Raw genomic sequence first — 25,584 nt, 5'->3', positions numbered from 1 at the left:
AGTTTCATTTTTGGAAGAAATACCTAGCAAACCCATCATGCAGAGATTATATAAAGAAACTACATGGAGCTACAGCTCCTAGCATTCCTCTTCAAAGTGAAAATAATGACGAGATGAGAATAGAAAAAGAAGGGACAAAGCAATAGCAGACTCTTTTCTTGATAGCAAAAGAGATTTCATTGATACGAGGAGAATTTACAAAAAGGAGTAAAAGACTTCTCCCATCAAAATTCTGGAATGATACAGAAAACAAAAAACAAAAAACAAAAAAACAAAACAAAACAAAACAAAATTAATAAAACAAAAAATGGGGAAAAAAAACATAAAATTCAGAGGAGAAGAATCCTCCAGTCTCACTGAATATCCAAAAAATAACACCCTTAAAGCAACTGAACTCAACACACCGTAAAGAAGCCAGGTAATGATTCTTCTCTCAAACTAGCTGCCAATTCAATTTTCTTCCTAAAAAAAATATGTGCATCACACGCCAACCATAATCTCCACAAGTACTGCAAAGATACCACACTTCCACAATGTCATCCTCTCCTTCCTTCTACAAAAAACCTCAAAAGAAATTGACAACTACTCCTCCACCAACGCCGGACAGACTCAAGGTTCTCCTATCACGCTGGACAAAGAAAAAGCAGGCTACCACCATACTGAGAAAGAAGTGAAACAACACATGCTTATATGAAGGCCAAAGCATGAGTAGGACCCTGCAAACCACTCCCATGTTGATGCATAAATTGGACTGCAGCTCGTTTTTATAAAATGGAGTAAAAATTTTCCTGTCAAAAAGCGATAAATAGAGCGGACTAACAATTGTTCAAAGTCTCTCAAAAACAGTAACATGACTGCTAGGAACTTCAAGTCTTCAAAGAGAGCATGATACCACGTCTGAACAAATGATCAACTTTGGACCCAAGTGATCATTTTTCAGAAAGAATAGCTAAAAACCATTGCTACAAACTCCTTACGGAGTAAAAACCATTGCTACAAACTCCTTACGGAGGACTAATATGACTGTAATGATCAAATCTTCTACATTCTAAATGAACCTACAAAATTTCTATGTGCATAAATGCAGGCATGGCTTTGAAAGTTGAATGACAAGCATACCCACACATTGATCGTGTGTATATACTAGTCAAAATACACATGCATTGCAGGTGAATATATTATGTACAACACACACACATCTACGGCTTCAAAAGAATCAAGTCATCTGTGAACAGCTCAGCTCAGCTCAGCATGTTATGGACTCATTCGGGCTCACCCTTTGCATAAACAAGTTATGCCTAATTATGAGGTTCATTTATTAAACAATCCAAACCCAATCAAGGCTGAACTCGGTTCATTTAAGCTCATTAATTGTTTGTTTACAAGCTTGCTTGAGACTAATTAATAGACTTGGTTTGGCTCATTTAGAAGCTCATTTGTGAGCCCATTCAGAGCCCCGAAGGGAGTGAGGGAAAAAATGTCAATTTGCAGCCCAATTAAGAGTGCAAATGATCTGAGTCGTTCACGAATGACGCAATGTTCAGTTTGTGTATGTTCGTAAATAGGCTCATTGGGTGTTCATGAACAAGTTCATTTGAGTATTCATGAGCAGGCTCATTTGTGTTTATGAACGTACTCCAAATAGGCTTGTAACTATGTGCTCATGCCTCACACATAATTGGCCCATTATTCGCCCATCTTATATCAAATTAATCATTAGATAATAAGAAAGCTTAAACATAATTTCTAGGCTCATTTAATAACCTTCTTAGAGTTCTTTAAAAAGGATTTTTAAGTTTTTTTAAAAACATCTAATATCCTTAGTTTTGTGAGTTTTCTTTCACTTAAAATTTGTATAATGATATTTTTTTTTTTTTACAAATTGTTTGTATTTAATACCTTAAATTAAAAATATAAATTTATATGTGTTATTAAATTTATTAAATAAGCTTGTTTGTGCATTAAAATAATCTAAAATCTTGGCAGTGATCTCAAGCTAGGTGATGCAGGGGCAGCATCAAGGTTCTGCAGCCATGGGAGAGATTAGAAGAAATAGAAGAGAGGAAGGAAGGGGAAGGGAGGAGAGAGGAGATACCAGGGGAGAACTCATGTTCCATCAACAATTCAAATTCATCAACAAATGCCTACATCATGGCTTTCACACACTATTAATAAGAAAGCCTATAAACACATGAAGTTACACACATACCCCTAAAACTACATTGCATTACAAACATACCCCTAGAATACACAATTACTACAAACAAGCCCCCAACATAAATAATCCTAATACAAGCAAACTACACACACATACTTAAACAACTAACTAACTAAGCATATTTGGGTTTCGGACCCAATAAACCATTCACCCTATTCTTTGACATAGGCCTCCTAATTGGGTCGAAATGGTCCATCCAAATAGCTGCTTCTCGTCCTACATCACTGGGTTAATGCTTTAATGAACTTGAACAAGTATATTGAAGCCGTGTTTAACTTGGCTTAAGCATGAGCTTGATTTTTTTAGAAATTTTATGAACAAGCTTGAACATAGTAATCACTCGTTCGTAATTTATCAAAATGATTTTATCCTTCATCGATGTCACACAAGGACATATGGCTCCATTTGGTAATTGGTGCTTGCTTTCAAAGTCAGAAGTGATGAACAAGACTATGCCACCAAGTACAAGCAAGGCCCTTAGCAACAAAGAACAGCCATACCAACCTTTTCTTCCAGGCACACACTACAATAAGTAAAGGTGCTTTCAATTTGGTTGAACCAATCAAATAGTAGCTCCAGGTCAGCCTCTCTTGAACAAAGGCAAAGCAACCCTGATTAAATAATCCACTGCCCTTCTTTTTGATTTGGAAAATAAGGGACCAAAAAGTAGAAATTGTAGACTAGAGAGAATTGAACTTCTGCTCAAACTTGAAGAAGTTTGATTTTAGAAAGTAGCAATTGAGATTAAGAGAAGATGCCTAGGCAGTCAATTCCTGGATTGCTTTTCTTCTTGTTCTCAATTCATACATTTGAGTTTGTTTGCAAGTGACGGAATCAAATTGGTCCCTTGTCACCATCTTTCTTCTCTGGTTATCCTTTTTTTTTTTTTCTGCTGAATCCATCCTGTCAGGCTGAACCAATTCAGTATGGTCAGCTGGATCATTTCTCAGCCAACCTGAATGAACCCACGTTTCTGGATCCTTTAAGAACTTTGTTGAAAGGCAATTTTTTAAGTTGCCCTAAGTTGACAGCAGGGCAGATTAGCAAGAAACAGCAAGGTAGCCTCAACAAACAGCAACGAAAATAAAGATACTGCCTCAACCAAGGCTCATTGAAAGCATTGAATAACTCATGAGAATCACCTGTGGTGTGAATTGAAGGCAGTGAAGCTTGGGGATGAACTCAACAGCAGTGACCCCATAGGGCTTCAATCCAGCAACTGATTAGGATGCTTTGGCAGCAATGGCGTAGCATGATGGAGACTGAAGCATCGAAGTGGAAGCTTGACTGCCCAGAAAAGCTCTGATTCGGTGAGTGAGGCTCATCAGCAGCAAAGACGAAAGTTGCCAACTTGTGTGGTTTGATTCTGGTGACAGAGAAGTTCCCATGAAGTTACTAAAGACAGTTACAGAAACTCCTTGCACTTGATCGGATGCCGACAGAAACAATTAACCACTGTTAATCAACAGAGATGGAAGGTGTTCTATCCGGAAAAGTTGGATAGATTCTAGTAGGGTGCAACTCTCTGAAAGGATCTCCAATGTACTGCGTGATTCAGATGTGAAAATCAAAAAGGTCGGATCTGATTTGGACTGCACGCTTTTTTTCTTTTTAATGATTCCTGCTTTCATGAAAGATGGGTCAAGTGGAGATGGCGAGGCAGTGGCAGAGGCAGTGATGCAAGGCAATAAAATCATGAACCCTACACATTTAAGTAAAAACTCACAGATAACCCTGTCAAACACGGACAATCGTGGCAACTTGAGTTGAAATTGCAAACCTTGTCAAAACCCTGACTATGGTATCAAATCAGAGTCTACTCTAATGAGGTCACTAGCTCCCATGGAAACCCATGCCACCAACAATGGCTACACTAGAAATTAAATAGATGTCTTTGTAAGCCATGGAAAAAAGTTATAATGGACACCGGAGACTCCATGGTTCTCAACACGCATAGTAACTCATGTCTCCCACATCAGCAACACAAGGAATTATAAACCCATATTCCTATGCATAAAAGATATAGGAGAACAATTAAGAAGGAAACTCAGAATAAATGAGATTTTGAGGGTTATTCTGGTATTTATGCAATAGGAAAGAAAGGCATGGCAACTCCAATATTCTAATCACCATTCCATTAAACAAGAAAATCAACATTCCGCCTCAAATGCAGTTCTGCCCTTATATATAGACGATGGAATGGGAATTGAAACTTGAATTTCAATTCCATTTTGGCCTTGATTCCATGAACCACATGCCATGGTAACTTCGATTCTAAAAAGCTTTTTTCATCTAATAAAAAGGCTACAAATAACAAAAATGTAAACATATCCATTATATTTTTTTAGGATAAAGGAAACAAATTAGCACCAACAATTCATTTGATAAGGCTTTCTAAGGAGTATTAGGATTTTGGGGCATTTTTGGGCCTCCCCATCCAGAAGTACTTTTCCATAGTATACATCTGCGCATGCGCACACACGTGCAAGTAGAGTAAATGTAGCATTTCGAATCCATTTGAACTAGATGTTAAACATAGACAAATATTAAAAAATAAAAATAAAATAAAAGTAAAATAAAAAATAAAAAAATTTGAAAAAATTATTTTATTAATGTAAAGAATTAAATTAGCAGAAGAGTGAGTAAATGCCATACAGGTTTGCTTAATAATGAAATATATTTATTATCTTATATGTTGGATTTGCATTAGATGAAGTCCAAAATCCCTTTGTGCATGGAATTCACATTTCTTATAATTACAATCTTAACACTGATGGACATTATATTGTACAAGAATCCCTTCATTGCAAGGAATCAAACTAACCACAATTAGAGACATGAGAAGAGTTCACTTAGGATTGAATTAAACTCAAAAAACAAAGTCAATGATATTTTTGTTTAAACAAATGCATCATGGGTAAGACATGTCAATTTATGTCAATTATGATTAGACCCCTTTCATGTCAAGACAAAGTTATCGGTTCATTTTCAAATCAAATATTTTTCACTACTTTATATACTAGGATTGAGCAAATGCTATGCATGTGAATATATCACATTCTACACAATCTAAAAATATTTTCAAGTTTAAATTATTTTGAAAATATGAGTGGTTGTGAATAGTTTTAAAGTGCTACAATGGTGATTTTAAGCAGAGTTAAATTGTTACTATTTTCTCCTCATACTTAGTGGTCAAAAATCATAAAAGAGGAACATTTCATGATACTTCAATAGAACAATTAAAAGAGAGAAAAAAGGAGAGACCAAAAGGGCATTGTCTTTCTAAGATGGTATAGATTGTATATGAGTTGCACATGAGTTTCATATAAAGGAATATTTTCCATGGAGTAAGAGCAAGTTGAGCTTCACTAAAATAATCCCCAACTTGGACTGGCAACCCCTTGGCGCCTCTTATTTGCACTTTTACCTATTTACCAATAATCAAAGAAGCTGATAAACAGCACTTAGAGATAAAATAAAAATAAATAAAATAGTATAATATAATAGATAATCAAATTAACTGCAGAAAAAATTAATAAAAAATTTGCCAATGCTAAGTGTTTTTCTCGGATGGAATCATTTTTCTACCTTATATTTGGATGCAGATTAGACAAATATCAATAACTAATTTAAATATGTGTAAATGACGATGAAATCTCAACCCTTGAATGAAATATAAATTTATCACAGGATTATGACAAATGAAAATTTGCTGCTTGAGAATACTTCAAGGAATCAAATTAGCCAAAAAATAAGAATACAGTAAGATTTTCTTTAAGGCTAAATTGCATTTATTTTCTAATTGGTTAGATATGGATTAGATAAATTTGGAGATTAAAACAAATGCTTTCTAGCTTTGATGTGGATTAGGTGCACTTTTAGCACAAAGTGGAAGTTTTTTTCTTTTTCTTTTTCTTTTTTCTGGACAGAAAAAAGACAGTTTTATTAAAACTGAGAAATTGAGTACATGGTTTGGAGGACAAGGAGTCCTCCCCAACCAGCTAGAAAAGCCGAGAAACTATAAACAGCGAGGAATACCAAATGAGGGAGAAAAAGAAAACAAAATACAAAACAAAAATCCATTACAAGAGAGCTGCCTTCCAATCTCTAGCAAAGTCAGACAGCAAAAGATCCCTAAAGAAACCCATGGAGTGCACCCACACAAAGGCTAGGAAAGTTGCTCTATCCCATTAAAGCCATGAGCAGGTTGATTGACTCCTAAAAATCCTAGCGTTCCTCTCTATCCCCAAGGTCCAAAGAATGGAAAAAACAGCCGCACACCATATACCTCTGCCATTCCTGTTCTTTCTAAAACCCATGAAATTAACCAAAAGAAAGTCTCTCACCTTTCCCGGACCCGCCCACTCTTCCCCTACTAGAGAGAAGAGGGCATTCCAAAGCTGCGATGCCACCTTGCAATGCAAAAAAACATGGGCAATGGACTGAATCGACTCATTGTTTTCACAGCACATAAAGCAAATATTAGGACTAAGAGCCTTAGGGTCTTCTCCTCTGAAGCATCATGTGTGTTAATTCTTTCTAGAATCATGGTCCAAGACAAAAGCCGAATCTTTCCTAGCAACCAAGGTCTTAAATTTCTATTTCCACTAAAATTTCAAAGCTCCAAAAGTACAAAAATTTGTATGGAAATCACAATTTCAACATCAATTTCAGTTTCAAAAACCAAAAACAAAAACAAAAAAACAATGGAAATTAGTAGTAAAGCATGGAATTCTTTTATGAAACTTTAGAAACGCTTAATAGACATGATAATGTAAGTTCTAGGACTAATATATTATAAATTAAATACATTAATATTACATATGAGGTGCTATAGTTGTAATATAATATGTCTACTAAACATATTAGATTAATATAAATGAAATATATAAATCGGTTAAATATTATTTACTAAACAAATAATGATTATTTTTTTAGACAATAATGGTTAAAATAAAATGTTGTTGAAAGTTTAATTTTTCATATAATTTAAAAGCCCTTGTGATAATCTTTTGTTTCAATAAGAAAAAGATAAATTAAGAGAGAAATTTCAGCTTGCGTCTAAATTTCACACTTGAATTCCAAGGAAATTTCATTCTATAGTAAAAATTTTGACAAGTGTTGGCTAAAATTTTGAGATTTCAATAAATTTTGGATGATTCCCTGAAATTTCAATGGAAATTATGCAAGACAAAAATCGAGTGTCATTTCGATTTTGAGGGACACAGAAAGTGGAAATTTCGATAATTTCGTGGAAATGTAAAACTATGTTGGCATCTTAGCCCTCCAAAGAAAGCAGTTCCAAGGAAAAGGGGTATAAGTTTTTAGAAGATGAGATGGAAATGATTTAGAAGTAAATATACTTGAAGAAGAGGAAAGAGCCAACTAGCTACCTAAGAGACAAATTTCCAAGGACATGCGTGAGAAATGATGTTGTTACTCCTCATCTCCTACCCATTTTTTTTTTATCTCATACTTACTCTTTATTACCTTATGCCAAAGGGATTTAGTTTCTAGAGGGAACCTCCAAAGCCATTTACCTACAAAAGAAGATGTTCTTAGATGCCACATTCCCAATACATAGCCCCTCCCAACTTCCAACTTAGGTTTGCTAACAATATCCTAGCTAATAGGATGGTCATGCCTACCCTCCCTAGGACCCAACCAAAGGAAATAAAGCATCAATCTCTTTAAGGATTTGGTGACTAGAGAGGACTTTAAACAAATAGAGATAATAAATTGAGATATTTGAGAGAGAAGCAATAATGAGAGTGGCATGGCCCCCAAAATAAGCCCTCTTCCATCCCTCCAATCTCCTAGCCACCTTTTCCACAGGATCCTAGAAGGCCTCAAAATTTGGGTTACCTCCAAGTGGATAAGTTAGGGACCACTAAATGGATTCACAACCTGCACTCAATTTGAAATTTTAAACAATCCTCTCACCCATGTTGATGCCAACTATACCGCTCTTGGACAAGTTGATCTTAAGAACCAAGATCTTCTCAAAGGTTTTGAGCAATAGAATAGCTTTCCTGAACTTTGCTAGGACTGTGCTCAAGGAATAACAGAGTGTCATAAGCAAGCTGGAGGTGCAATATATTCACTTCCACCCTCCCCACACACAAGTCTCTAATCAACCCCCCCAAGCTTAAGCATGAAAACATAGCTTACTAAGGGTATCAACAACTACTTTGAACAGGAAAGGGGATAGATGGTCCCATTGTTTAAGACCCCTAGAAACCCTGAACCAGTCTCTTGGTTGACCATTGACAATAACAGACATATGGGACAAAGTGAGACTACCCTTGAGGCCTCGATCGACTTTCTCCCCAAATCCCCAAAACCTTTTCACTCATCACCCTATTTAGAAAGCCCCAGTTGATCCTAACATAGGCTTTCTCAAAATCCACTTTAAAAAGAATACCCTCTCTGCCCCTCCTCTTCACACCCTCTACCACCTCGTTGGCCACCACCGCATTTCTAAGATATGTCTATCATGGATAAATGTTGATTAAGCCCAGGTGATAGTTTCCCCTAGGACAATTTTGAGCTTATTAGTGAGGATTTTAGACAGCACTTTATAAAGGCTATTAACAAGGCTAAATGGTCTAAAGTCCCCAAATTTTATAGTTCCGTCCATCTTAGATATAAAGGTAACAAAAGTGGAATTAGCACTAGTGTTCAGCACACCCTTATAATGAAATTTCTCAAAAAATTTAAGGATATCCATTCAAACATGCCCTAATTTTCTTGAAAGAAAGCCATTGAAAAACCATCCAGGCTGGGGAGGGGGGGGGGGGGGGGGCGCTTGTCTCTGCTCATGTTAAAAGTCATTTTTCTAATTTCCTCAAACTCAAAATGTCTTTCTATCCACAGAGCAGAGTTCTCCTTAATGAGACTCCAATCAAAGCCTTCCACCATCAGCCTGTTTGGAATTTCCTTAAAAAAAATAAAGGAATTTCTAGAAATTAATGATATCGACCCCTATTTGGTCTTTACCCCTCACCACTTGAACTAAGTCCAAAATCAACTCCTTGATGTAACTTTTCCTCCTCCTCCTGTTTACAACCTTATAATCCCCCTCCTTTAGCCCATTTCACCCCCTAAATTTTTAAAACCAATTTATAACTCATTCCTAAGCTTAACCTCCCTACACCTATCCTCTTCCTCAAGAAGACCACACTCATCTAACTAGACTAATGCAGCAATCTCAAAAAGGATCCCATTTTTAGTAGCTGTGACATTCCCAAAAGTCTCCGTATTCCAAACTTTCAGCTTGGATTTAAGGAATTTCAGCTTCTTCAAGAATTTAAAACCCTTTCAGCCTCCACCCGACACCCACTCTACCAACTTCAGTCATTCCCTCGAAAGGAAGGATGAGTTAACCACATGATCTCAGAATGGAAAGGAGCATGCCCCTGTTACATAGGGTTGGATTCTAAAAGGATAGTGGTTAGATGGGGGCCTAGGGAGGATTTTCTGAACAAGATGAGGGAAAGCATCCTCCCACTCATAAACAAACAAAAATCTATCAATATGAGACCTAGCCCTGCTATCCCCTAAAGCACCCCCAGGAGAAACATCCATTATCAATGGGATATCCCTAAGCCCACACCCCTAGATAAAATAGTCAAACTTCCTCATGGTTGCAGACGCCCTAGAACTCCCTAGGATTTGTCTAGAACTGCAAACCACATTGAAAACACACACCACCCCCCCCCCCCCCCCGCCCCCCAATTACCCAATAAAGATTACACAATCTAAAAATGTCCCCTAACTCCTCATAGAGTTGGGTCCTCAAAGAAGCAACATTCGGCCTATACACCAAAGTAAACCACCACTCCCCTACACCTCTAATATCAAGGAGAACAAACAGGGAAAAGGATTCCTCAAAAACTTCCTTAATGGACGCTACTCTAGAATCCTACATGATAATCTGACCTCCAGGCAACCACAATGAAGGAAGACAACCCAGTCTCTATTTCTAATGTCCCAAAGACTTCTTGTCTGGAATGAATCCACATCCTTCGGCTTAATTTCCTGAAGGAATAAAATGTCAAGACTGGATTTAGATATGAGTCCCTTAACCACTCTTCTTTTAACCCCAACTACCTAGACTTCTCACTTTCCAAGAAAGGAGCTTCATTTTGTATGCAAGAGGCCCTAGCTAGAATTCCACCCATATCATACTTTACTGAAGATGCCAGCCTCCCTAGCTCCTACCACAGTTTCTTAGCCTTCTTTCTATTCCCTCCATATTCCTAAGTCTGATTCTTTCCCCTCCTCAAGTAAACAAAAGCTAGGTCCAACTCATCCAGGAGAGCCTAGGCAGCTAGTTTATCGCTCTCATCCTCTAATAGGTCCAAGGAAGAAGAAAAACCCCCCTCCAAAGGATCCCTAATGCAATGAGGCACATTCAAGTCATTATGAGATACAAACAGAACAAGTTGGTTACTCTTAGCAACGGCAGGTCTATCTTGTGTGTCCTCCAGAGCTTTGTGACTCAGACCGCAAGAGCTCAACTTAGGAAAGGTATTAGGTTACCTCGCTCTTCCTATGGAGACAGTCAATAAGGAGCCCTTCATTGTCTGAAGATAAAGGACTGAATTCATCTTCTTTGTCCTCTGAAGCTTCACCCTATGATATGGCAATTTGTTTGCCCTTATTTTGATCAGATCTCCCCTCCTATCCAAGCCCTGAATCTCCTACAGGTATCCAAAAGTCTCAGTAACCCCTCCTCCTTTCATCTTGTATTAGTTGATTGCAAGGAAAATTTCCCCCCTCGATCTCTGTCTATGGAATTAGAATTTTCACTCAAGGGAGTCAATTACCGGCCTCATTTGAGGGCCTCCTTATAGGAGCGAAACTTGCAATGATCAGCTCCATCTTCATATTTAGGCTTGGGCCTACGATCAACTGCTTTATGGACACTGTTGTTTTCCATTAGAACAGGCCCAGCTTCTTGCAGCCTGCAAGCTCAAACTGCTCGGTTGGAAGCAGTGAAGCACCCTTATGCTTGCTCAAAAGGCCCATCACTTGAATTTGATCTTCATTCATATTGAGCTCTTCCCTGATAAGGATTCCCCAACCCCTGAATGTTTCCCCTAAAAAGCCAGCTTTCACAAATTAGAATTTCTCTTCAGTTATTCTAATAAATTCCTAAATTCCTTCACTGAATACCCTGTGGTGCAATCTTGAAAACACAGATTTTCGTTCGTGGAATGTTGAAAATTACCAATGTTAACAGAACCACAATCAAGACATCTCAAATGTTGAACTGTATTGCCTCTTACTCTACCTCTGAGCACACTCCTGGTAGCTTTCCAAAAAGCTCTCCAGCCCAAAGCCTCCTCTCCATATGGTATGCACATCGTACTCAAAATCCCTTTGTGTGGGATTTTCTCCAGCAAAATTGATCCCCAAAGCAGTTGACCCTCAACCAGAGCAAGAGAATGTAACTTGGGGCTCTGTGGGAGAACCATGGACTCTTTGGATTCTCACCCACGGGTCTAGGATCTTCAAGAAGAGAAAATGATAAAGCTCATGTTCCAGCCAGCTAAGACCATCTTCTGAAATTGTTATTGCAAATCTTCGTAATCTGATCTTCTCAACAATATGCAAGACTCTGCCATTCTCCTTAGAAAAGAATCGGTTCTTATGGATCAAAATGGTGGATCCATTCAGGATCCGAAGAGGCAGCAGAGCTGAGGTCAGGGTATTAAATTTTTTGAGGAAGATGAAGTGAGGAAGAGAAGAAAGATACAACAAGGAATGAAGGTTAGGGTTTTTGAAAAGGCTTCAGATTTTCAGTGGAGATTGCAGGACTCTGTAAAGATTAGACTTTTTCAAGAGGATTCAGATTTTCAGTGAAGATCACAGGACTAGTAAAATTTTTGCATGAAGATAAGAGGGTGAATGGAAGAAATGAGGTTAGACAAAGATTCAGAGAGAGATAAAGATTAGAGATCCAGGGAGAAACCGCCATGATCATCGCTAGCTTGAAAATGACAGAAGAAGGCATCGGATGCTCGCGAGCCATCATGTGCTCAATTTTATTAGCACAATGTTAAAGATTTTGATAGACTTTACTAAAAAGTCACAAGAATACGCATGTGCGCATGCATGCACAGACACATAAAAGAAATTTAGTTCATAGTCCATACTATTCATGCTATTTTATACCTCATTTTTTCTTGCATTCATACCGAAAAGAATTTCCTAGCTTATTTCATCTCTCATAAATGTTATAAAAAGGTTGATAAAGCTTGATATACATTGTTGACCCACAACCTAGAACTTTAAGCTTTTAGGTAAAGTCATAATGTAACATGGTATCAGGGCTGGTTACCAGGAGGCCCTGGGTTCTAGTCTTGTTGCCTGAGTTTATTGTGTGGTGTTTAAAAAAATTTTGTGTTCCCTATCATGGGTGTTATTAATAGTGTGTTAGTCTCTCCATGTGCTGTCAGGCTGCAAGTGCAGGGGAGTGTTAAAACTTGATATACATTGTTGGCTCACAACCTAAAAGCTTAAGCTTTTGGGTAAAGTGGTAATCTAACAAAAATTTTGGGTTCCTAACAAATTTTTGAGAAAAGGACCTGAAATTGACAAGAATTAAAGCATTTTACAGTGCAAACCTGGAAATCCAAATCAACATAAATGTTGCAAAAGCGATGAACATCTTCCATGTTGTTGGCATTTATCTCATCCACAATCTTTTCTGCAAACTCTCGAAGTGGATCTGGATTTGCATTTTTATAATCTGATGAGGTGACCCATGTGCCATCCTGGAATAGAACCAGACATCAGGTTTACTCTTGCAATAAAATAGCCTAATGGCTAATACATTCCAAACAGTTACCTATATAAAGACAAACTAACAGAAGTTTAAGAGATGAGGTTTGGAGCGAAGACGTGAGTAAAATGATATTAAAAACATACAATCAGTGACAAACACACCATACCTCCTTAAAATCCCCCATCTGAAGTACCCGTTCAACCACAACAACATATATATGTTCTTCATCCACTTCTTCTCCAAATCTCTTTTCCCACATTGAATGAAGCCTCTGTGTGGGGAAAAAAAAAAAGTACTTCACCATTCAAAAGAAAATGAAGCCACAATATCTTATCAATAGAAAACATACATCAATTGTTGTACAATTAAATTCATGTCAGCAAATAACATCAAAAACCTACTAGCACATATGACATAAATGAGCTCAAGCACAAATTATAAAAATAATAATAAGTAAATAAATAAAACCCAATGTTTGGTAGAAACTATACTTGCCACCTTGTAATGCAAAATCTACGCTTACTCCATCAAAAAGTACAGGTGTTTATCAACCATCAGTCTTTTGCATTTGAGTAAAAGCAAATATTTTCAGATACAAAAGATGCTAATACCTTTCATTTTATTTTTAAAATTCGAAAATGAAAATTTAAAAATTACAAAAGTACTTCTCCAACTCATAATTTTTTTACAATATTATTGTTTTTTAAGATTCTATTACATTTTTTTATTTTTACAGTTTTAACCTTGCACAAATGCATTTCCCCCACACACAATGTTATTATAAAGTTGAAAACCAAAAATATTATAATAAATTAATAGAAGAGTGTCCCCAATTCCTCAGGCCACAAGGCTCCCCGCTTTGCAAGGTTAGGGGGAGGGTTGTCACAATGTATACAACCTTACCCCTACTTCTATGCAGAGAAGCTATTTACTAGGACTCAAACCCATGACCAACCAGTCACAAAGGAGCAAACCTTACAGTTGTTTCAAGGCCCGCCCTCTATTATAATAAATTAATAATACTTAATCATTAATAATTGGTAAAAATAGATAAAACTAATAATATGGGGAAAGCTGATTTGCAAGCCAGGCAGCGTGAATTGCTGAACTCTTTTTCATTTGAATCCGATTACTTTTAGCAACAAGTCAAAAAATTGACTCCAATTGGACTTTCTTGTGTTAACAAACAAGCAAAGTTAAGCTCAAATAGCTTAAGAGCAATTTGTTTCTTACAAGCCCTAATTATATATATGATTTCATATGAAATGGACTTGTAATTTTTGTGGATTTATGTTTAAGGTTCTATAAATGCAAATTTGAATTAGTGTGAGGAAACAACACAACCATGCATAAAGAAGAATTTGAGAGGGTGTGTGTGTGCGTGTGTGTGTGAGAGAGAGAGAGAGAGGGAGAGACTTGAGCCTATCAAAGCTACTCATCCACACCTAATTGTTAAATTGCTCATTAGAGAAAGAAACTAAATTTATTTTTACAGCTTTATAATAAAATGAGAGAGAGAGAGAGAGAGAGAGAGAGAGAGAGAGAGAGAGAGAGAGAGTTGATGCCATCAAAGCAACTTATCAACACCTCACTGTTGAATTGCCCATTGGGGAAAGAAATTAATTTTTTTTTTTACATCTTTATAATAAAGTTGTAGTACAGGAAGTGCATTTATGCACAATTGTAAAATAATAAAAATAAAACTATAAAAAAATTGTCATATATATATATATATATATATATATATATATAAGTTGGAGAAGTGCACATAATTTGTAGTTTGAAATTTATTTTTAAAAATATAAAAATAAAAAATAAATTCATTACTTTAAAATGTGGTTTTAATCAAATGCAAAGGTTGATTAATGGTCATCTAACACTATTATTTTTTTTAAGGGGGGGGTAAGTGTAGATTTTAAAAATACAAGGTGACAAAAGCTCATGGCCTGATCTCACGCTTAAGCCCATGTTGACAATTTAATTAGTTGCCAAATATGAGCTAACGTTGGGACTACTAGAATTTATCAAAAGCTCCCGCTTTACTTAATATTTATATTTATGTATTTATAGAGACATCTCAAGGGTGCATTTGGAAGAGGCCTCTTGTATTGGGACCAGGTCTTGATGAGGGATACAAAGATGCAAACTAGTGGAAGGCTTACCTGGTGCAGCAGTGTGAACAGTGGCGTACTTAAAAGCATTTACCAGAGTTAATTTTTTCTAAAATTTTTTAGGTTGGGCATTTGCTTAGGTTGCTTACTAAATGTTGAATGTGCCAGTAGGCAAGATTACATCAAATATTATAACATCACTTTTTTTTTTGTTTTTTATAACTAATTAACTATTACGTGATTCAATTTTTTTAGTATGTTCGACTTCTTCTCATATTTCTTCATTTCTTTTTTCTTTTTTTTTTAATTCAATATATCTAAGTGTTGGGCCCCACTTTCATAGGTCACGTATCATTGCACCTGAGACACAAAGTACCATGAAACAAGAATATGACATTGGATCACAATTCTGGACTATGCATAGTGATCCAACAACTATACTCCAACCATATTTCCAAATGACAAAATGCACAACACAATGTGTAGAGAATCCAAATGTACAATTAATTTTCCAAACAATTTGCCACCATTATAATTCAATCCATAATATTCTCAACCATCAAACACACTACAGGGTCTACAAACGAAGCCTTCAAATGCACATTGCACCATGCCCAGCTAGATTTAAAATTGAAGATTATACTATTTACATAGCCAATTCCTTGTGTGAACTTGAAAGTTAGTTCCAAGATTGAAGATAAATTTACTTAAATTACAATGAAATCATGTTGCGCAGACAAAAAAATATCAAGTGGAAGGTAGATTTGACATCGTAATGAAGCAATACGGCACATCCTGAAGGAATAGGATGCAGACATGGTGAATCATAAAGCACTACCAAAACAACTGCACATATCCAAGGACATGCTCCAATTCCCTTTACCATTTCCTGACATTGAGATCTCTATCAAAATTGGGATTTTCAAAGGGACAGCTTGATACCCAGCAAAACAGCCTTTGCAATAAGGAATAAATTGGCTAATGAATAAACAACATATGTTGAAAACCGAGGGCCCTAGGCAAGGAAAAAGTGAATCTGCCCTAGGCTTTATCCAACTATCCAAATATATCAACACCTGCTTTAGACTTGGGTCTCAAACAGGACCCATCTCAGGTATCTATAATTAAAGATTAAGTCATTTAATGAACCATAGCAAGTTACACTTACACATTCCAAGGAACCTACCAAACAAACCTATCCCCAGGAAATCATGCAAGTTAAGAGACCTCTTGTTAATGTTAATCCAAAGCTCATGTATATTTTAAAATTTATAAAATAATAAAATAATTTAAAAATAATAAAACTAACAGTTAGATTTAATAGGAGATTTTAATCTCATTACAAGGGAAAAGAGGAAAAAAATATCACCAATGAATCAAAAATGGGAAACCTCAATTGTGTCTCTTCCTAAGGGTGTAATCGGTTCTATTCAGTTCTATTTGGTTCGGTTTTAATCAAAACCGATATCCAGACCGAACTAATCTGTTTTCAAACTACACAAACCAAAACCGAACCGTACACCGACGGTTTATTTGAACCAAAAACCTTTTTTTTTTTTTTTGGTTCGGTTCGGTTTTTTTCGGTTAATAAGACAAAAATTTATAACTTTAAAAAACCCTTGGTAGGGTGGGCCAAAAATATTAGGCCAAAAATAAAATTTTTTATGTCTAAAAATTTGGGCTCTGAATAGCAACCCACAAAATATTGAAATACCCAAAACAAGTGGGCTTCATTAAGTATGCCCAGCTCATCAATTAAAAGATAAGCCTAGCCCACAGCTTGAGTGCAAAAGCCTCAAGCACCCAGCCCATGCATTTATAGGAGGGGGAAGGATTTCCCTTCTTTCCTCCAGCCGATGTGGGACAACAGTCCCCTCCCCTCCTCAGCTCTCATTCCCTTCTTCCCTTCTAAATGTTGATTCTTTTCAGAAATCTCATTTTTTTAATTCATTTAAAAAAAATTATTGGTCCCAGCAAATTGAACTCTAATTCTATTGGTTAGTCCCTCCCTCACACTGAAATCCCGTCTGTTTCCCCTCTAGCACCCACCTCTGATTACTGAAAGCTACTTTCTAAATTTAAAATGGAACGAACAATCAAATTCCTGGAATTCTAAAATTCCATTTTGAAGTGTAAGAACGTGAAGGCCAAGCAGTGCTATGTTCAAAATTACATAGGTCAATCTCCTTCTCGGAATTCCCCTTTCCAATTTATTTTTGTGTTTTTATACTTCTACTCATGAATCGACAAACAATCAATAAGTTTTCCAATTGGATGTTCAGCATTGTCATTGTGTACTGTAGTTGTTTGCTGATTGTGTTATGTTATTTACTATTTTTCATTATTGTAAATTTATAAAACCCTGGGATGACCACAGTGGGTTTGACAAAATGTTAGAGACAATATTTCCTCCAAGTAATTATGAATTGACAATGAAATGATTCATTTCTTCTCTATCAGAATGGCCTTTCTTCTGTGAAAAGATTAAATTTGCATTATCAGCCATCAACTTTCCCATTGCTTCGGATTCTTGACTTCACAAGTACTTTTGTAGTTTGGCAGAGTTTTGCCTCATGCGCTGCTCCTTCCCCTCTCGCACACACCTCTCATGCCGTGAAAAGGTTTAATTTGCATTATCAGCCATCATCTTTCCCGTTGCTTCGGATTCTTGACCTCACAAGTACTTCGGTAGTTTGGCAGAGTTTTGCCTCGTGCACTGCTCTCTTTTTTTCCCTACATTTAGAGCCATTGTAAATTTATATGAACTCCTTGTTCAAATGCTGGTTATGCAAGAACACTTGTTATTTGAATGCTTTATTCATACATGGGTGTGTGGATTTTTGTGTGCACCTGAAAGCATGTGCATGAGGGCATTTCATTAAACATGTTATTTCCAAGTTATTATATTCATGTTTTTTATTTTTTTTAGTCATCATTTGTCCTCCTTGTCCTATTCGTTAAATCTTTTTCTGCTTGTAAGCTCACATATCCTAGTTCCTTCTTTTGTGAATTGGGACAATGGTCCCCTCCCCCCTTCAGCTCTCCAATTCCCCACTCCAATCTTCCCTCTTTAGTTGTCCCACATTGGAAGAATGGAAGTGGGTGCTGCCTCTCCTTCTTTATAAATATGAAAAAACTTCAACTTAATCATGCTCCTCTTTACATGCATATATATACGTATAATATACATGAAAATTATCTATGTACACACACACACACATAATATGCATATTATAAAAGTTATTTTTATATTTATCAGTTATTTGGTTTTTCGGTTCAGTTTTTTTATAAAACCGAAAATCGGTTTTCATAAAATCCAAAACCAAAACAGAAGACTGAAACCGAAACAACAAACCGAATTGTTAAACAGTTCGGTTTTGGTCCGGTTTTCAGTTTTTCAATAAATTTTTTTCACCCCTATACTCTACCTGCCCCAATATAAAATTATTTGTGTTAATACAAACATTAATTTCCTCATTAGCTTAAGCCTATTGTACAAATCATGCATAATGCCAACGGAATAACTTTTCTTGGCAAGCTTTTTTAATGGTTATTGTCTTTTAGCATTATTATTATGTGTTAAGAGTTTTTTTAGTAATATGTGAGAGTTAGTAAGGGTATTGGGGTCATTCCTATTGTACTTACATATATTTTAAATAGAAGGAGAGACCTATGATTGAATTTGAATTTAGGTCTTCCATTTTATCCAATTACTCAACATGGTATCAGAGCGTGATCCAAACTAAACCCCATTCTCCTCAGCTCGCTGGAAAACACCATTCCCCCAGCTGTCTTTCCTAGATTCACTTCCATCCAATATTATTTCAAAAAACCAACCATACACCCATAAACAGAAACACCCCCCCCCCCCGACAACTCACCCCACAAAACCCCATTTCCGGAGGACCCCCCACGCGCCAACCAAATGCCAGCAGGGCCAACCTCACGCACCAGCACGTGAGTGAATTTCCAGCCACTTTTTTCTTTTCTTTTCTTTTTTTCCTCTGCCATGCTCTGATTCCTTCTCTAGACTATATCATCAAGCTGTTAGGTCAGTTTTTTGCTCAAAAATTTAACCTTTGCCAGCTATGCACTGATGGCATTCCGTTAATTTCTGTTCAAGGTTTATGAAGGCTTCTTTGTAAGTTTTTTGGAGCCGTGGCAGCGTTCATATGTTCAATTGTGAGGCTGTAGCAGTGCTATATGCATCAAAGAGTTATTCACCTCGTCCGTGGAAGCGCAATTCCAAAGGAATGGTTGTTTGATGCTTCATGAAGCAGTTTATCAATGGTTATTGAGTTTATTGGATCTGAAACAGTGGGATTTGCTGTGTTTTTTGATTCAATGCTCTCATTCCTTTCATATACCAAAATATCAAGCTGTTGGGCATGTGCTTTTTGCTCAAAGATCCAATCTTTGTTGTGACAATGCACTCATGGAAAGCTCTCTTGCTTCTGCTTTATACATTCCTAAATCTCCTTTCAAACTTATGTCAGTTAGTAAGCTTACAAAGTCACTAAATTGATCTGTCATATTCCTTCCTGATTATGTGGTTATTCAGAATTTGAAGACGAGAAAGACAATTGGCACAAGACATGAGGTTTGTGGACTTTACTACTTTGAGTAGCCTTCTCCACCCATTGCCTGCACAATCGCAGCTACACCACTTCAAATCCATTATCGCCTTGGTCATCCGTCATTGGAAAAGTTGAAACAACTAGTTCCTACATTGAGTTCTGTGTCTAATCTTGAGTTTGAATAGTTGCAATTGGGCAAGCATCATCGTTTGCCCTTTGCTCCCCAGGTCGACAAATAGGTGGTTAGTCCTTTCATGCTCATCCATTCTGATATTTGGGGTCCTAGTTGTGTCACATCAAAGTTAGGGTTTCGGTACTTTGTTACATTTGTTGAAGAATACTCTAGGATGACTTGGTTATATTTGATGAAAGATTGTTCTGAGTTGTTTGATATCTTTTGAGCTTTTTGTTCCCAAAATCAAGACTCAATTTGATATGCTAGTCGGGAAATTTGTAGTGATAATGCTAAGGAGTACTTCAGTACCCAATTCAGTACTTATATGACAAACTCTAGCATGATCCATCAGTCCTTTTGTACACACACTCCACAACAAAATGGAGTTGCAAAGAGGAATAACAGACATATTCTTGAGGTCTTCGTACCCTCTTGTATCAAATGAATGTCCCCAAAGTCTTTTGGAGTGATATTGTGCTCACAACTTGCTCCCTCATCAATAAAATGTCATCCTCTATCTTTGGTGGTAAAATCCCATATTCAGTTATCTTTCCTAAGGCTCCTTTGTTGTCCCTTCCTCCTCGTATATTTGGTTGTGTCTTTTGTCCATCGGTTATCTCCAGGAATGGATGAGTTGGCTCCTCGTGCTATGACATGTATTTTTCTGGGCTACTCCTATACCCAAAAGGGATATCGATGTTATTGTTCTACTTTACATTGATTCTTTGTCTCTGCTAATGTCATATTTTTGGAGTCTACACCTTACTACTCTGATTCCTTGAGTTCTTTTGACCTTGATGAGTCCCTTCTTCTACCTTGCCTTCCAGATCTAAACCTAGTATTTGTGCCCAATCCTCCTACATCTTCATCCAGTTTAAGTCCTTCTCATCGCTTGAATACCAAGGGGAAGTGCCTCCTCCAGCTTCTACTACTATACCTCTAGTTCCCTCATTGAATGATCTTATTTCTCATGATGTTGATTCTGCAATAACTATTCGAAAAGGTAAATGCACTTGTACCCGACATCAGATCTCTAATTTTGTTTGTTATGATTTCTTGTCACCCTCTTATTACTATTCTATTAGTATGTTCTGTTGCTCTTCCAAGATCTATTTCTAAGGCCCTATCCCATTCTGGGTGAACAATGGCAATGGTTGAAGAGATGCGTGCATTACATGATAATGATACTTGGGATTTGGTACCTTTTCCTCCTGATAAGTCTATGGTTGGTTGTCGTTGGGTGTACAATGTGAAAGTCAATCCCAATGGTTCTATGGCTTGTCTGAAGACCCACCTTGTTGCTAAGCAGTATACTCAGGTGTATGGTTTGGATTATTCAGACACATTCTCCCCAATAGCTAAACTTGCCTCAGTACGTTTGTTCATTTCTTTAGCCACCACTTGTCATTGGCCTCTACATCAATTAGATATGAAGAATGTTTTCCTACATGGTGATCTTCATAAGAGGTATATATGGAGCAAACCCCTGGGTTTGTTGTTCAAGGGAAGTTAGGCTTAGAATGTCAGCTCAAGAAATCATTGTATGGATTAAAACAACCTCCAAGGGCATGATTTGAGCATTTAAGTGTTGTAGTACTTGAGCTTGGCCTTCATCAGTGTGCAGTAGATCACTCTGTACTTTATCGTCATACTCCATCAGGCAGTATTTTGCTTATTGTACATGCGGATGACATTGTGATCACTGGCGATGATGATCGTGGCATCCAAAAACTAAAACTTTTTTCTATAGAGTAAGTTTTAGACCAAAGACTTGGGACCATTGAAGTACTTTTTGGGTATAGAAGTATCGAGATCTCGTACGGGAACAATCTTGTCATAAAGGAAGTATGTTCTTGATCTTTTAGATGAGACGGGATTGTTGAGATCCAAACCTATTGATATGCCCATGGATCTCAATAGTAAGTCAATGTCAAATTTGGGGTGATTTGTTGCCTAACCCAAGTCAGTAGCAGAGACTTATTGGAAAGTTGAATTATCTCACAGTCACTCGACTAGATATATCCTTCACAACAAGTGTTGTGAGTTAGTTTCTCGATTTCCCGAGAACAAGTCACCAAGATGCATTAATTCGCATTTTGAGATATCTCAAAGGTGCACCAAGGAGAGGTCTCTTATATCAGGATCAGGATCACACTCATATTCAGGGATATACAGATGCAGATTGGGCTGGATCACCTTCTGATCGAAAATCCATAATCGGTATTGTATCTTTGTCAGTGGTAATTTGGCGTCTTGGAAAAGTAAGAAACAAACTGCGGTGGCGTGGTTGAGTGCTAAGTCAAAGTATAGGGCTATGGCGCACACAACATGTGAACTTGTTCGGCTAAAGAACATATTGAACGAACTAGGTGGAAGGCCTATGGAGTTGATGTGTGATAATCGAACTGCTATTCATATTGCCTCCAACCCTATCTTCCATGAGCAGACAAAGCACATTGAAGTTGACTGCCACTTTATTCAAGAGAAACTTGTACAAAAGCTCATTACAACCACTCATGTGAAGTCTAAGTTTCAGCTTGCTGATTTGTTCACTTAATCCTTGAGAGGTGCTCGTGTGAAATTCATTTGTAACAAGCTAGAGGCATATGATATATATACTCCAGCTTGAGGGGGAGTGTTAATGGTTATTTAGTCTTTTAGCATTATTATTATATATTTAGAGTTTTGTAAGTAATAAGTGTGAGTTAGTAAGGGTACTGTGGTCATTCCCATTATATTTACATATATTATAAATAGGGGGAGAGACCTATCATTGAGTTTAGATCTTCCATTTTACTCAATTATTCAACAAGCTTCTTTCACGCATTTGTATAGGAGTAAAATAAGTACTATAATCAACTCTGTACTATAAGTCTAATCAATCCCACCATCCTTTAATACCAACACCTTGGAAATTTTACTCTGGTCAAGGGTTCACTTGGAACACTACTTTGAATAGGAATGCTTTCAACTGGTAGATGGATATTCTATTAGATTTCTTCAGCCACCTTTATAAATTTCAGGTCTAGGACATCACCAATAAGCCCTTGTGGACCTTGAACAAAGCGGGTACTTGTATTACTGTCACTTATTACTTCAATCACCTCAGCTCCCTGGCAGATCACAGCTCTAACTTTCCTTGGGTTTCCATTTGGAAAACTCCAGCCCCCTTTAAAGCTGCCTTCTTTGCTTGGGAGACAGCTATTGGCAAGATCCTTACGCTTAACAACCTCCAGAAAAAGGGCTTACCGATTGTGAATAGGTGCTTTCTTTATCTTCAACAAGCTGAATCAGTTGACAACATACTTCTACATTGTCCTTTGACCAGGAATCTTTGGAGCTTGGCTATCTCCATGGTCAAGCTGAAGTGGGTTATTTGCAGCTTTGGTGGAGGGTGAATTATGGGCTTGGGCTGGATACGAGCAAATAAGGTCAGAAGGAAGTCACTTTCCCTCATCCCCCCTGCTGTTTTCTGAAATTTTTGGAGGGAGAGGAATAGAAGAGCTTTTGAACTTCTTCCAATCTTCAGGCTATGAAAGACCGTTGGTTAGCTTTGATTTCTAATTGGTACAGTAAGAAGATTGGGAGGGACTTCTTTGCAATTCTTGATTTCCTTGACACATTACATTGACGTTTTTGTTGCTTTTATTTTCTCTGTTGTACTTGATTGGCATCCCCTTGATGCCCTTTTCCCTTATCAAAAATTGCTTCTTTGCTGATTAAAAAAGGAAAAACAAACATCTTGGGATTTTACACTTAATTCCCAATTTTATGTTAAGTCTATAGTTCATGGTTCGAGGAAAGCTAATAAAATTAGAAGATTCCTTGAAATCCGAATCAGCCTCTGTGCTTTAAATAGCAAATCAAGGCATAAAACAATAGCATAATGCAAGGATAAACCATAAATACCAAAGGAAACTGGGAAGAAGGATAGTTTTTTAAATCTAAAGATATTCTTGCATTGGTAGACTGTAAATAAAAATAAGCAATTCACTTTAGTAGCTATTTAAAGACAACTATACTAACATTTCGTCATTTCAAATCCCATCTAAAAGACACAAACCCAGAGTGATACAATTGACAAATTGTGCCTGTTAAGCAAGGCATTATCATGTAGCACTTAGTCAAGTAGTGGAAATTTATTGAGGGCCTAAAAGGCTATAACTTGGCTTAAGAACTATTGACATCTCAAATATTATATCCCTAAAGTGAAGCAATTACAGTTCTATAAAACTGGTTCTGACTCATATCACCACATCCAGTATAACTAAATAAACAAATTCACCAGCACTCTTAAACTGTCTATGAAAGAATAATTATGAACCCAATTATGAAAATTTACAAATAAATTCACATGCAATCTTACCTTCAAAACCATTCTGTCTTCTGGTTTATCAAGACTGCCTTGAATTGTACACTGTGGGGTCCGTAACCCACACTGCTCTAACTGATACAAGAAAAAATCACAACATTATCAATAGAATGACAAAAACAACTACAACAACTTAATGGATAAAATTCCAGTATAATTCCAAAAAATGAGCAACATAACACAAAATCCCAGTATAACTACAAAACCACATACCCTTTGCTTTGTTGCTAATGAAACAGAGGAAAAGGGTCCAAACGGTTATTAAAGAACTCAATCCAACTCAACTAACAATTCCATCCCTTCCTGAACCAGCATACATCAAATATGAAATATGATTTTTCTTTCCTTTCTTTTCGGCCAGGTTTGAAGTAAGCAGATGTGAAAGTAATTCAAAAACAAATTTTACACTTTAGTTAATAGACAGGGTAGATGAAGGAAGCAAACCTGCACATGAAGGCTAGACCTCCTGTCCATGGAGAACTGTAGATTAGAGGCGTTGAGGCACAGAACAGGAGTGCCCTGATGGTCAACGGCGAAGCGGACACCGACACCCAGAGGCCAACCTTCTTGGGTCCGAGTAGAAAGAGTGCCCACAGAGGACAATTCCATTATGGTTCTTGAAACCTCAGCTGGAAATGGCTTATCATTTGCCAATTCCACACGGGTAGGCTCTGATACCACAGAGACCGAGCATTTTAGGGTCCGAAACAACGTTTTGCGAAGTGAGATTGGCTTCGAAGGAGCGAAATGGGGTCTGGCGACGGGTTTTGAGCGAGTGAGTGAAGGTTTTGAGACGTGGGAAAGTGAAGGGAAAAGGTGAGTTGTGAGAGATTGCATTTGAAGAACAGTATAACGAACACTGCTGAGACCGTCAATTAGAATGCTCTGATACCAATTTGCTTAGGAAGTATGGAATGTAACGGGTTGTGTGTGTGTGTGTGTGTGTGTGTGTGAGAGAGAGAGAGAGAGAGAGAGAGAGGTGATGGAGTTGGCGGAAGAGCGAAGACGATGATGATATTGATAGCATGTATTTTCTCTCCATTTTATTTGAACCACTGCAGTTTTTTTGCCCTTTTTTAGGAATTTTTGGGACGCCGCGAGTTGACTAAATAAAAATTTAATTTACATATGAAAGGCATTTTAGAAATAATTAAAAATATATATTAAAAATTAGGACAAAAGCACCCAACCCTCCTTAGGTTTTGATAAAAAAAAAATACTTATCCCAATAAAGTTTTAAAAATTTTAAAAACTTTTCTCCATATTTTAAGAAATCTACAAACACCCACTAAGATTTGTTAAAAAGATTTTAATCTCCTTGTAAAGAAATAAGAGT

At 37.0% G+C, this 25,584-nt stretch overlaps 1 protein-coding gene across 2 annotated transcripts in view; it reads right to left on the bottom strand.

The window, feature by feature from the left end:
- Positions 1–25,350, bottom strand: part of LOC131157549 (glutamyl-tRNA reductase-binding protein, chloroplastic) — a 32,427-nt gene extending 7,077 nt beyond the window's left edge. Inside the window, exons 1-5 of one of the 2 annotated variants that reach the window (XM_058111789.1) lie at positions 24,693–25,277; positions 24,243–24,323; positions 13,180–13,284; positions 12,853–13,002; positions 3,367–3,839 (exon numbers count right to left, since the gene is read on the bottom strand). In XM_058111789.1, coding sequence (XP_057967772.1) covers positions 3,786–3,839; positions 12,853–13,002; positions 13,180–13,284; positions 24,243–24,323; positions 24,693–25,085 — 783 coding nt within the window. In that variant the 5' untranslated portion in view covers positions 25,086–25,277 and the 3' untranslated portion in view covers positions 3,367–3,785. Of the gene's footprint in view, positions 1–3,366; positions 3,840–12,852; positions 13,003–13,179; positions 13,285–24,242; positions 24,324–24,692 lie in introns of those variants that run through there. The other variant, XM_058111788.1, reaches the window with a different exon arrangement.
- Between the last annotated feature and the right edge of the window lie 234 nt (positions 25,351–25,584).

This window comes from Malania oleifera, chromosome 6 (genome assembly GCF_029873635.1).
Source record: "Malania oleifera isolate guangnan ecotype guangnan chromosome 6, ASM2987363v1, whole genome shotgun sequence".
NCBI classification, from domain to species: Eukaryota; Viridiplantae; Streptophyta; class Magnoliopsida; order Santalales; family Ximeniaceae; genus Malania; species Malania oleifera.
Note: the sequence above shows the minus strand (reverse complement) of the source record. Positions and strands in the feature narration are given on the sequence as shown.